We start from the raw sequence: 13092 nt of genomic DNA, 5'->3' as shown, positions 1-13092 counted from the left end.
TTTAAAAACAGCTCACAAATATAAAGCTTAATGTTTATAAAAAGGCTAAATAGTATCCTAAAACAGCTGGGCACTGTAGTTTTTCACAAACGTTACTCAAACAGCAGGAAATAATGTATTCGTTGGGGACTATTTTCAGCAGCGGATGAATCCACATTTGGTGCTCTAGTGTATATTTCCAGCAGTAGGACAGTGTGTGTGTGTGTGTGTGTGTGGGGGGGGGGGGGGGGATTAAGTCAAAATAAACTACAGTGTGTGTGTTCATGGTGATGAAGGTCACGCCAACTGTGTTTCCTAGAAATTATGTTTATGAAAAACTAATCTGCAACAACAGATGTTTCATATTAGTAGAAAACATAATCCAGGCAGAATTATGTTTTCTGTTAATATAATGAGGAAATGTTGTTAATTACAGGATCTGACCAGTCGCTAAAAGTAAAGTAAAATGTTCAGTAACAACACTTTTCATTGTTTTTATCCGATCTTGCTAATATCTGCTGGTACTGACTGCATCTATGTAACTTTTTAATGATAATGTTTAGACTCTGGCAGCTCTTATTAATGTTAGAGAAAGATCGTGATCTCGGTTTAATACAGAAAAAAGTCAACAGTGACTTGAAGCTTGAGACACGACGTGTTTATTAACATTTAACTGAAACCATAATCTTTCACTAACCTGAAGTAAAATGCTTCTGTTGCTGCACATAAACGCAGGATGTAAACTTCGGTTTCTGGTGTCAAAGCCGACCAGCAGACATCAAACAGGAAACCTAAGTCGTGTCCTTTAAAGGCTAAAAACTGATCTTTTTAGCTTAGCTTTTAATCAACACATCTGTTTTCTTTTTAACTACCTTTTTAATTGTTTTTTTTAATAATTGAATCAAGTCTTTCGCTTGTTTTTTTTACTACACATGAATTTCTGTTGTTCTGTTTTTTTCTCTCTTGATTCTGACTTTATTCCTTTATGTTATTAGTGCATTAATCTTTGTTTTTATGTGAAGCACTTTGAATTACTTCCACTGTAAGAATTGTGCTATTTAAACACATTTTAATAGATTTATTTTTTGATTAATTGATTAGTTTCATTCATTCAATCAGCAAAAAAACATTGCCTGTGAGCATAATCCAGGCAACAGACAGCACAACATAATTAAGAAACTATTCAGAAGCATATAAACGTAACTTCTGGGCAGCAGTGTGGCTCACTGACGTGTTTTTAATACTTTTTAGACAACAATGGAGGTTAAAAATACAGAATATCACTAAACTTATCTTTCAGAAGAAGTAGAAACATCTCTGATGCTGAACGGACTCCTCTATGCAGATCAAGGCGGTGATGACGCCCAATAATCATTGATCTCCATTGCTGGCAGTCTCCAGCAGTTGCCCGCCCCGTCTGTAACACAGTCAGTTAAGGCCTCTTCCCCTGTCCTATTGATCCCTATCAACCTCATCAAAGGCTCCCTGGGCTTTGATGGGGCCAGCGGGACTGGTCCTGGTGGACGAGCAGGCACTGCGACTCCCCTCGTCAAATGGGGGGGGAAAGAGAGCGAGGCATGCCTGGAGACTGTGAAATTTAAATTTATCAGCACACCTGAGGGGTTTCCAAGCTTTTAAAGCAGGTAATAGTGAATATCCCCATAACCATAAAATGTTAAATAATGTCTAATTTATATGGTAATTTATGTTTACTGAGAGACAGATTTCACAGTTATGAATGTTGTCTTTCTTCTAATAGCTTCGAACGACAACTACCTCAAGTTCTTTTGCACTATAACTCGCATATTACATTTATTTTGTACATATTATAAAAACTTGTGAGTATATAAAGTACCAGTCATAAGTTTGGACACAATTTCCCACATGCTCTTACAATATGTGCAGAATAAATGTAATATGCAAGTGCAAAAAAATTGAATCATACTAATTTTGAGCAGGTTTTTTTTTGCAGACTAAAAACTTGTTGATGTGTATTGTTGATGGACACTTTTCTCCCACAATGCAATGCACAAAGGAAAGGGAGGAGTTACTCACAGTTGGACAAAATTAAAACTAATAGTGGACGGTGGTGAATCTCAGAAAAAAAAAAATTGAAATCAAATCAATTTTTGAGAAAATCTCAGTTTCCTGCTAATATAAAACTATGTTGTATTTTAATATCTTGTATATTAACTACAAAAAAACAGTATACTATGAAGATTAGTGCTGTGTACAATTAGTATGTCTTATATTGGGACACAGTTGTTCCTCATGGACACGTTAACAGATAAATTAAATGCTTGTATTTGTGTTGTTACATTGTGCACAAGCCTTACATTTATTTTGGCGGGACACATTTTGAATGTCCCTTACATTATTTTCTCTTTCAGTATTCTTCTTAGCTTTACCATGTACAGGTGAATGAAGGCTGGTGTTCTGCAGAAGAGCTGCAACTTGTTTTTATTTGGATTAATTCTTCCTAGTAAACAGAAATGAGACCTTTTGGTACAGTTTCATATAGAGAGAATCATCCATTGGGAGAGTAAGAGCTAAAATTCCTCCATTAAACAGTTAAATTCATTGACATTTACATAAACTACATCCTCTCTGTCCTCTGTTCTCACAGTAGCCCAGACTCGTAGTCTCCCTGTTGCAGGACGATGTCTCTCTCGTGTCTCCATCTGAAACTTTTGGTTCACACATACGGTGTCGAAAACAGAGATGTGTCAATGGTGATTTAGAAACACAAAATAAAACTCTTCTTTCCCCCTTTTACTGCATTTCTTGTAGCTAAAAACACTCAACATATAGTTTTGTGCTTATATTTCACACCTGTCCAGGTACGAAATATAAACTATAAACTGACTGGGTCACCTGTCTTAAATTTTAAAAAAATAGGTGTTTTTTTGGCAGAAACATGGCAGGACATGAAGAAGTGTGTTCACATGTCAAAGAGGAGACGGAGGTGTGAGCTGTGACACGGCCTTTGATGTTAAACCGGTATTTAGAGGTTAATGAGGCTGTTAGGAAGAGGTGAAGGAAACGCCTGTGAGTTCACACTCTCTTTCTCTCTCTCTCTCTCTCTCACACACACACACACACACACACACACAGGAAATGTCTGCAGCCCCTAAAAGAGCTCTACTGTCAGTGAGGATTTCTGTTTTATAAAAGCATCTTAAAGCAAAGATGATTGTGAGATTCATGTTACGAACCTTCTTAAGCTTCAAGGACAGGTTCAGAATTTTTCAAGTGTCTTATAACAACAGTCAGGAGCCTGAAATGAGCACTGAAACTGGTTTTACTTGCTGTAATCATTCCTCCTGTTCATACTGACTGTGTTAAGAAATCCTTTCATAATGCACTCACAATGTAAGTGATGGCAGACAAAATCCACAGTCCCTGTTTTGAGCAAGCTTCTATGAGGCTTCATCAGTCTGAGTTAGTCATATCAAGTGGATATCTGACACATTTACAGTCTTTTTAGCATCAAATTCCCTCTTTGTGTTTCCTCGGACAGTGTTTCCCTGTTGAGCTGTGGTGGAAGTATAGTAACAAAAAGAGGGACTTTGCCATTAAAAAGACTGTAAAGTTGAAAGATATCTACTTGATTTGACTCATTTGGACTCTGTAGCTTCATATTAGTTTCAGATAAACTTTTAAATACATTTTTTGCACAGAGGGAGGACTGTGGATTTTGTCCTCCATCATTTACATTGTAAGGTCATTATGAAGGGATCTTCTAATGGTCAGTATGAACAGGAGGAATGATTACAGCAAGAAAAACATGTTTCTATGTTCATTTGGGCTCCTGACTGTTGTTTTAAGACACACGGAAATTATAGTAGATTAACGAATGACTCCTACTCAGTAGTACTATAACATGGAAATACAGTGAAGTACTTCAACCTTGTACTTGAGTTCAGTGTTTAAGTAACTGCACTTAAACGTTTTTTTCACTGAGGTCTCGTGGTATCTGCTCTGCACAGCTGTGTGGCTTTCATCTCAGAAAATGTATAGATAAGAGACCAAGAGGACGTTATAGAATACAGGTCAATGCTACACAGGTGTATGTGTGTGTGGGGGGGTTTGTTCCTTTTACACTGTATCTGAAGCTGAAGGTATATAAGACATACAAAAGTGAAAACTTTTCTAACCTTTAAAGTGTATTTTGCCAGATTCTAACTCTTTATCATGTTCAGCTGTCTTGTGCTGTTTGATTAGATCAAATGATGTTCTTTTCAGTTCTCTTATCAGGTCTCCTTCAAGCATGTTTCACATGACCGCAGATTTAATCCTGTCACACTTTAACAGTTAATTTCAGTTCGGATTAGGAGCAAATGTCTTCTTTGCATCCTTTTAGAGATCTACATTATCTTTCAAAATTCCAGGTGACAATAAATGAAAAACAAATTTAACATTTTATTACTTTATTCTGAGCCATTTAATGGTCAAACGCGCTGTTTGTACCCCTTTCTAATGTCTGTTTGTCCACCACTTTCTCTCAGACGCATCGCCGTGAAATACGGTTCAAACATTCGTGTTCCCCAGACGATAAATCCTACTGACTGATCCTCTGACTTTTCCTCTAGTGCCACCATGAGGTCAGATGGATTGCAGTGAGGTTTGGTTCAGAAGTTCATGTTCTCCTCAAGATGAACTCTAATAACTTTGTTGATTCTCTGACTTTTCCTCGACTGACATCATCGGGTTAAAATTTCAGTTTGTGCAACACTTTGGTTTCTGACCAAATTCCTGTAAAATTTTCCAAATGGAAAATTTACAGTTGTGCAACTGTACAGCTGATAGTGATGACGCAAAATGATGATTAACAAGCGTCTGAAATCTCAATTTGCTGCCCACTATTAGTAAACTATTTATTGTCTATTATAAAGGGAGTAGAAGAAGAATAGTCTAAGTGTAAACATGGATATGATGCAGACTTCAAGAACAAACAAACAAATCAGGGCAGTCAAGCTTCTCTAAAAGTCCCTAAAAGTAGTGAATAAATGAATGAATGAGGGAGTGATTTCAGACACAGACTTGTTTTATGACTTGTACATACTGCATGTGTGGAAGTGTGTGTGTGTGTGTGTGTGTTCCTGTTGGGTGGAAGATATTTTAGGGGAAAAGATAAACGCAAAGATGAAACGAGAGCAAACGAGGGCATTTTTTAGAGCTTTTAATATTTACACACACATTTTTAATATAAATTTAACTATTTAATTTATCAGTCAGTTTTTGTTAACTTTGTTTAACAAGGTCAAGGTTGCACAGTTTTTAGCAGTTTCACATTAGGACAGATTGTCGTCGGGGGGGCTGCGTTCTTTCACGCAGAGCTAAAGTCAGTCTGAACACAGCTGAGACAACGTTTAACCCTCCTGACTCCAGGTTACAAACCTCAGATGATGCTTCCTGAAGTGCGTCTTCATGCATTTCTCTCTGACGGTGGAACGTACTCCAGACCAAGATGAGCGAATATCTCCTCCTCAGTCGTCACTCTCAGGTATCGACTCTGTGATGGCAAAAAACTAAATGAAATCATTCTGTATTTGTAAGCAGAACAACAGACAACTCATAAAATGTGTTAAAAACAGTGTTTACCTGTTTATTGTCGTACAAAGCGTGACTACTCAGGGACATGGCCTTCTCATGCCCTGCCCAGCGTCGCAGCTCCCTTTCAAACAGCTGCAGAAAACATGGAGTCAGTTAAAGTATTATTCACCCGTCAATGAAGCAGGCAACAGATGACAGAAGTCTGTTATGAGACGTCACCTTGGATCCCGTCCAGCCCAGCAGAGCGAAACCAAACTGGCTGATTGGAGAGACGACCAGGTCCACTCTTACCGCCCTCCACGGTCTGAATCCTGCAGGTGGTTTCCGCTCGGTTCCATCCTCCTCTTCACCGCTGATACGCTGGATCTGACTCGAGGTATGTGAATGTGTTTTGAGGTTTTCTTGTGCATGTGTTTTTACGCCATTTTCTGTCAGTGTCTCTGCTTGTTTTGTTCCTTGTTTCTCCGCCTTGGACAGTCTAAAGATGGAGAAACACCTCTCGAAGCGGTCCATGTTGGAGGCGGACCGAGCAGGACCATCCTTAGCCTCCAGGTAGGAATTTCTTGTAATTTTCTGGTACAATAGGAAACCCTGGAGAGAGAAAACAATTCAGCAAAGAGACAGTGTGTTTTCTAAAAGACTAAAAGGCCTTAAATTGCAGCTTTGTGAGTTTGTCAAACTGATTTATAATCTGCAGTGAGAACCAGGCAAACATGAATCCAGATTTTTTAAAAAAAAAAGAGCCAGTGAGTCAGAATTCACCTGCGATTCCAACCAGGAGACGACTTTAGTCATCAGTCCCTCCTCTCTGCCCTCCTCTGGGTGCGTTATCAGGAAGTCAACATCATGCCCTGTCAGCTTTCCTCTGCAGAGAGGGACAGTTTCTTAAAATGTCAGCAAAATAAAATACAGCTGCAAAGTGAGAAGAACTGCTGATTCTTAAAGTGTTTCTTTCACATTCAAGTTGCTCTTAAAAACTCACTTTTATCGTAAGGCTTTCTTATATTTGTTTTTTAATCTGGCAAACGTGCACAGTGGGAGGTGTGTGTGTGTGTGTGTGTGTGTGTACTGTATATGACATATAAGCAGTATGTGTGAGAATTTCATGTGTACATATGTGTGTATTTGTTATTTTGTTTTGTCATATGTTCTGTTTGCTACATAAATACATTTTATTATTACTATAATATCCTTGATATAATAATTAACAGGTAACTTGATACATCATGGCATTTTATTACCTCAGAAGCATTGAATAAATTACTTTGTCTCTTCTGACCTACATGTATTTATCAGCATGTTGATAAAGAGCAGGATGACAGGAAACAAGGGCCTCCGTCTCTCCTTGAACTCGAGGCTTTGAGGTTACAAACCTCCACTTCTGTTAATCTGTATGTTTTGGGCTTTCTGGTGAAGCAGAGGCCTTTAACTGTCAGAAGTAGATTCACCTCAATATTTTGTCTCCAGCAGAGGAAGCAGAGGCAGGTGCTGCTGCAACATCAAGGTGTCAGAGTGTCATTTGATCTACTGAATGTAAAAGCATTTGGTCTTTTACCTCCTGAATCCTCCCGTTAGTGTAATCTGTGCTCCTGGTAACACAGCAAGGACAGCTCTCTCTACAATCTCACCGATGGTGTCGGCCTCTGCTTTAGTGACCGACTGGTTGAGGTCATCGTAGTGGTCGAGACCTGGAAGAAAAAAAGATATTCATTCAGAAAGAAGATCAAAGACAGTCTATATATAGACATGAGCGCTGAGATACACACCTGCTTGTTGCGCTCGATTGAGCGAATGTCCTGAATCCTTTAACTGGTGAAGAGTGTGTATCCCCTCTCTGAACCACCGATCCGCCGTCTTTGCTCCAACTCCAAAAATACCTGTTAAAAGCTGAAATACATATTGCATTAATACAAAAACAACACAAGCTTTGACACATATGAAGACGGCATTCTTAAACAGCAGGGGATTTAGGTTTATTTCAACAGTTTCTTGGCAAAATTCTATATTTTTGTTCACAAATATATTGTTTCTTTTTTACAAAAAACTCAATAATTTCCTAAAATTTTTTAGTTTTAAGCTACAAACCTTCAGAGCTTTATATCGCTCAGAGCGTTTTGTAGATTCAACCTCACTTGATGCTCCGTTCTCCAAAACGTCCTGCAGGAATAGAGAGAAATGATGCTCATTCAGCCTTATTTAAGTGCGGTTAAATGAAGGTTAACATGAGAAGAAATGTACATAAAAAGACCTTGATGACTCTCAGTGAATGTTCTCCGAGACAGGGCAGCCCTCTGAGCTGCGTCATGTCTGTCACCGGTTTAGGGAGAGCCTTCAACACGGCGGCGGCCCGTCGAAACGCGACACCTCGCCCCTCCTCATCACTGAGCTCAGCGTTTTCAGCCAGGAGGGACAACGCATCCTGAGACAGAAAATACATTTAGACCAACTAGATTTGCTGTAAGAGTGATAATATGTGACAGTTTGCTGCAGGACCCACAGTGAGGACGGTGTTATGGTTGTCCAGAGTGGTTCTTCTCTGACAGGCGTAGCTGGGAACCAAGAACATCACAACTTCTGCTTCATCTGTCTGCTGCTCCTGAAAGACACACAGTGATTAAATGGCTCTGCTGAAATACAAGACGTGTGTTTATCAAACTGCAAAAAGTGACAGTTTGGACTTAAATGAAAGATAAAAGACTTCACTTTTACTCCTAATTGCGATATGTAACACATTATGTATAATTCAGGATAGTGTAGGACAGGATGCTGCAACACTTTTTTTCCTTTTTTTGTGATTTTCCTCACGAGTGCAAACGACAAGAATAAAGCTGATATTGATTAGTTTACAATCGCCTTCCATGCATCTTCACCGTCTGCAAGGCTGCAATTATTTTCATTTAATCTGCCAAATATTTCCTCGATTAATCAATTAGTCCTTTGATCTATAAAATGTCAAAAAATGGTCCAAAAATGTCACATCAAAATTTCCCAAAGCCCGACATGACGTCTTCAAATGTCTTGTTTTGGACAACAGTCTAAAACTGAAATATATTCAGTTTACATGAACACAAGACTAAGAAAACTAATCTGTGATTATTTCTTGATAATTGAATAATAATAATAATAATTTCAGTCATTTCTCAAGCAAAAATGCCGATGATTTGCTGTTTTTCTTTGTCATATATGACAGTATAGTACTTATCTTAAGGTTTTGGACTTCTAGTCAGACAAAAAAAAAGCTAATTGAATACATCACCAAATTTTCAACATTTCATTGACTAAACGATTAATTGAGAAAATAATCAGCAGGTGGAACAAAAGAAAATTTTCTCTTAAAAAATGATGAATTGCATTGAATTGAATTGTCTTCTTTTTGTTTCCATATCAGCCAATTTCCATCATTATATCATCCCTATTTACATACATCTATATATCATAAATCTACACTATTACATTGTTGGTAATTTTACAGGAGATATTTAGGATTTCATAATAATTAAATGAACTTTTCTTTCCTTGCAGAATACTCATCAAGTAAAATGACAGGATTCTTTAAAAGAATGAACAATGTCGCTGGTTTGAGTAAATTCTTGTCAGTAAGAGTAAATCACTTGATAAACTAATAGATAACTTTTTGATGTTTGATAAATACAGGCTAAAATCTAATAAAAGTAGTTTTGTTAATAATAGTAATAATAATAATAATATACCTGTACTTTATTCTTTGATGTGCATATTTATGTATTTCTTTAATATTAATATTTTGTATTATATCATCTTCTATTCTTGCTTTTTTATCCCAATTTTCAGACTTCTACTGAGAGTATTTATCTACTATTGTATGTTCTATGTCTTTGTGTATAATTGTACTCTCTCATGTCAGGTTTTGCTCTTCATATTGAAGTAAGTAAAGCCTTTTTATTGCTGTGTGGGTTTTTCTCTGTGCTAAGTCTACTGCAGATACTACAGATGTAGAGTTTAGAAATAATTGTCCTTTTGACTATCAAGACATCCTCCCTGCAGGTTGGAGCACATGTACAACATAAATGCACCTGTAGTTTATGTCTGTCCAGTATCTCTACAGGACGTCCAGCCTGAATGCTCTCTGTGTACCAGTTGATGTCCAGAAGGTGAGCAGCTGTTCGGCCTCGACCGCCGTCCTGTGAGTCGAGCCAAGTCCTGACCTCGTTGCCCGAGTTGTTTTCAGAAATGAGATGCGTGACACTTTCACTGTGGAAAGACAAAAAAAACAACATCTAACAAGATTCCTGATAAACATAACTGTAGCTGTAGGTCAGACAATAAACATTAATACTACTGAAGCATCAGTGTTAGAGCAGCGTGTTACTGTTGTAGCTGCTGGAGGTGGAGCTAGTTTACACTACTTTATATACAGTTAGCTAGTTTAGTCCAGTGGTTCCCAAACTAGGGGTCGAGGCCCCTCCAAAGGGTCAGCAGATAAATCTGAGGGGTCGTGAGATGATTAATGGGAGAGGAAAGAAGAAAAAACAAAGTTCTGATACACAAATCTGTTTTCAGTTTTTGGACTTTTTTCTCTAATCTTTGATTTTTGCTGAAATATTGGATCATTTGAACATTTATTGAAATGAAAGCATGTGAGAAGTTTAGAGGGAAAAATCACTATTTGGTGGAGCTGTTAACAACTCATAGACATGTGAAATGTGACCCCGACTACACACTGCTTTTTGTAAGACGACAAAAGACAAAAAGGTTGGAAACCACTGGTTTCATCTTTAACAATGTGTTGTATTTTAAAAGCTTGTTATATTATCCATTGTGTCAAATCTTCATCTGAAAAGTAACTGAAGTTGTCATATAAACGTAGTGGAGTAGAAAGTACAATATTTCCCTCTGAAATGTAGTAGAGTGGAAGAATAAAGTACCTCAGAGTTGTAGGTGAGTAAATGTACTTTCCACAGCTGCAGAAATGGAAACAGCTCTTACCTGAACTTCTCCTCCACCTGAAATCCTTTCTTCTGACCGAGCTGAGAGAGAAAAGCTCTTCGACTGGATCCCATCTTTCTCTCCAACAGGAATAAAACAACTTGAGGGAACTTGGAGACTTTATCTCCACTGCTGTCAGTCCCAGTGTTCCCAGCATGCGACGGGAACACTTTTCTTCGCTTTAATGGCACCATAGTTCACTGTGTAGTTAAATAAATACTGCAGCTTCTCTCCTGTCATACATCCATCACTTATCTCTCTTCTCTGTTGCTTTTATGATGATAGTTATCATGAAATAGTGATTTACTGCTCATAAAGTGCTGCGACGTCCCGCAGTAAAGGTGTCAGATGTGACTGGTTTCATTTTCTGAGGTAGTTTAAGAAGATAACCACTTCAAGAAGCAAACTTCTGAGGTGAAGTACCACCGGATGCAGCTGTGTTTCTATGCCGACTCCTCCAGCGCATTACCAAAATAGTTCCGACTGGAAACAGCGCACTACAGACCCAGACTGCCCGGTATGGAAGCCAAATGCCGCCATAAAAATAAAAATAGATAAAAATTGTAGTCATGATAAAATATAAAGTACTTATAGTAAGCGAAAATTATGATAGTGAGTCAGCATTCATCATAATTTTGACTTAGTATTTCAACATTTTACAATATCTGTAATAATTAATAATAATTAAGCTTTCTTAAAAGTTGGATTCATCAAGTCAAAACACAATTTTTGACCTACTAGATAAAAAGTTAGTCATGATGTAAACAAAAAATACTTATATTAAGTAAAAAGTGATGATATATTAAGTCACAATTCATCAAAATTTTGACTAATTATTTCATCTTGGATTAGTATTTTATCATTTTGACTTGAGAAGAATTTTGACCCAGTGGATAAAAAGTTAATCATAAATTATAAGATAGTAAGTCATAATTCCTCATAATTATGATATTAGATTTTATAATTTTGACTCAGTATCTTAAAAGTTGGACTTACCAGGTCAAAACAACCTTTTGACCCACTAGATAAAAAGGTAGTTATGATAAAAAAATAAACTAAATAAAGACTTATCACATAATTTTGTCTTGATAAGACAAACTTTTGATTTCCAACCTCATAATACTGATTTACCGTTTCATACTTTTTTTTTTTATCATGCATAACTTTTCATTTATTTATTTTTTTCTTTTCCTGACAGAAATGGACTTCAACACACCAAGTACAACAATTTAAGATGATAATAATCATAGACGTACAATTATATGCCAAAAATCAAACATCACCTTCTCCTCTGGTGTCACCTTGAGTTACTTATCTAATTTAAAAAGTGTGCAGGTAAGACCTCAAATTAGACAACAGGTTATTGATGTAGTCTATTATTATCTATGTGTACCTAATAAACTGGCAAGTGAGTGTGCATATATTTACATAAATAAATACAGTCTATTTATATACATACACTACCAGTCAAAAGTAGACACACCTACTCATTCAAGGGGTTTTCTTTATTTTACTATTTTCTACATGTTAGAACAATACTGAAGACATCAAAATGATAAAATAACACATATGAGATTATGTATTAATCAAAAAAGTGTTAAACAAATCAAAATATCTTTCATATTTTAGATTCCTCAAAGTAGCCACTGCTTTGCACACTATTGGTTTTCTCTCAAACACTTTTTTGTTTACTACCTAATTCCATATCTGTTATTTCATAGTTTTGATGTCTTCAGTATTGTTCTACAGTGTAAAATAAAAATATTTAAAATAAAGAAAAACCCTTGAATGTGTAATGAGTAGGTGATTCCAACCTTTTGACTGACTGGTACTGTGTATTTATATATATATACTGTAAATTTGCTTATCTCAGATATACAGTATACATGCAGTACTTTCACACCTGTCTTATAAATATATATATTAGATTAGATTCAACTTCATTGTCATTGAACAAGTACAAGTACTTAACAATGAGGTGCAGTTGGCATCTAACCAGAGTGCAATTTAGGCATGAGTGTCTAAATTGTCTGTTCGGGATCTCAACAGGACGTCCGGCCTGAATGCTCTCTGTGTACCAGCTGATGTCCAGAAAATGAGCAGTTGTTCAGCCTGTGAGTCGAGCCGAGTCCTGACCTCGTCGCCTCAAGTTGTTTTCAAAAAATGAGATGTGTGACACTTTCACTGTGGAAAGACAAAAATCAACATCTAACAAGGTTCAACTTTGTCATTGAACAAGTCATTTAACAAGTACAAGTACTTAACAAAGACATGCAGCTGACATCTAACCACGGTGCAATTTAGGCATAAAGTGCTGATTTGCATGATATATATTACTATGAGCAGCTTACATATGTATACATAAGTCATACTCAAATTGTAGATATAATATAGAACACATATAACAGCCAGTATTTGTTAGTCAACTACCATTTAAGTCTATGGTGTAGCATCGTTTGTTAATATTTTTGGATATAAGTAATGTTGACTAGTGGTGTTTTTATACTGTAGGTGGTCAGGATTTAGTGTAATGCTCAGGGACACTTCAGCAGGGACGATATATGGTGGATCATGGCTGAACAAGTTGGTAAG

The 13092-nt window shown here is 36.9% G+C and overlaps 1 protein-coding gene across 3 annotated transcripts; it reads right to left on the bottom strand.

Annotated features, from left to right (window-relative positions):
• Nucleotides 1–1216: 1216 nt before the first annotated feature.
• Nucleotides 1217–10978, bottom strand: polm (polymerase (DNA directed), mu). 3 transcript variants are annotated; one of them, XM_044334544.1, is made up of 12 exons: nt 10501–10978; nt 9588–9765; nt 8033–8131; nt 7784–7954; nt 7621–7692; nt 7302–7422; nt 7091–7223; nt 6298–6400; nt 5755–6126; nt 5584–5667; nt 5380–5494; nt 1217–1567 (listed from the first exon to the last, which is right to left on the bottom strand). In XM_044334544.1, the coding sequence occupies exons 1-11, from the start codon at nt 10692–10694 to the stop codon at nt 5408–5410; spliced, it is 1614 nt and encodes a 537-aa protein (XP_044190479.1). In that variant the 5' UTR covers nt 10695–10978; the 3' UTR covers nt 1217–1567; nt 5380–5407. The 3 variants fall into 3 exon arrangements, with proteins under 3 accessions (XP_044190479.1, XP_044190478.1, XP_044190480.1); XM_044334543.1 differs by lacking the exon at nt 1217–1567 and having other exon boundaries at nt 5233–5494; XM_044334545.1 differs by lacking the exon at nt 1217–1567 and having other exon boundaries at nt 5233–5494; nt 8033–8125.
• Between the last annotated feature and the right edge of the window lie 2114 nt (nt 10979–13092).

The sequence above is a fragment of the Thunnus albacares genome, chromosome 18 (assembly GCF_914725855.1).
Source record: "Thunnus albacares chromosome 18, fThuAlb1.1, whole genome shotgun sequence".
In the NCBI taxonomy this organism is placed as follows: Eukaryota; Metazoa; Chordata; class Actinopteri; order Scombriformes; family Scombridae; genus Thunnus; species Thunnus albacares.
Note: the sequence above shows the minus strand (reverse complement) of the source record. Positions and strands in the feature narration are given on the sequence as shown.

What these genes read in the sequence shown, in the direction of transcription:
- polm (XM_044334544.1), bottom strand. Translation starts at nt 10,694, where the DNA reads ATGGTGCCATTAAAGCGAAGAAAAGTGTTCCCGTCGCATGCTGGGAAC. An exon ending in AGCGATATAAAGCTCTGAAG is followed by an intron (nt 7,423 to 7,620) that starts GTTTGTAGCTTA and finishes TATGTATTTCAG; the next exon opens with CTTTTAACAGGTATTTTTGG. An exon ending in CTAACGGGAGGATTCAGGAG is followed by an intron (nt 6,401 to 7,090) that starts GTAAAAGACCAA and finishes CCCTCTCTGCAG; the next exon opens with AGGAAAGCTGACAGGGCATG.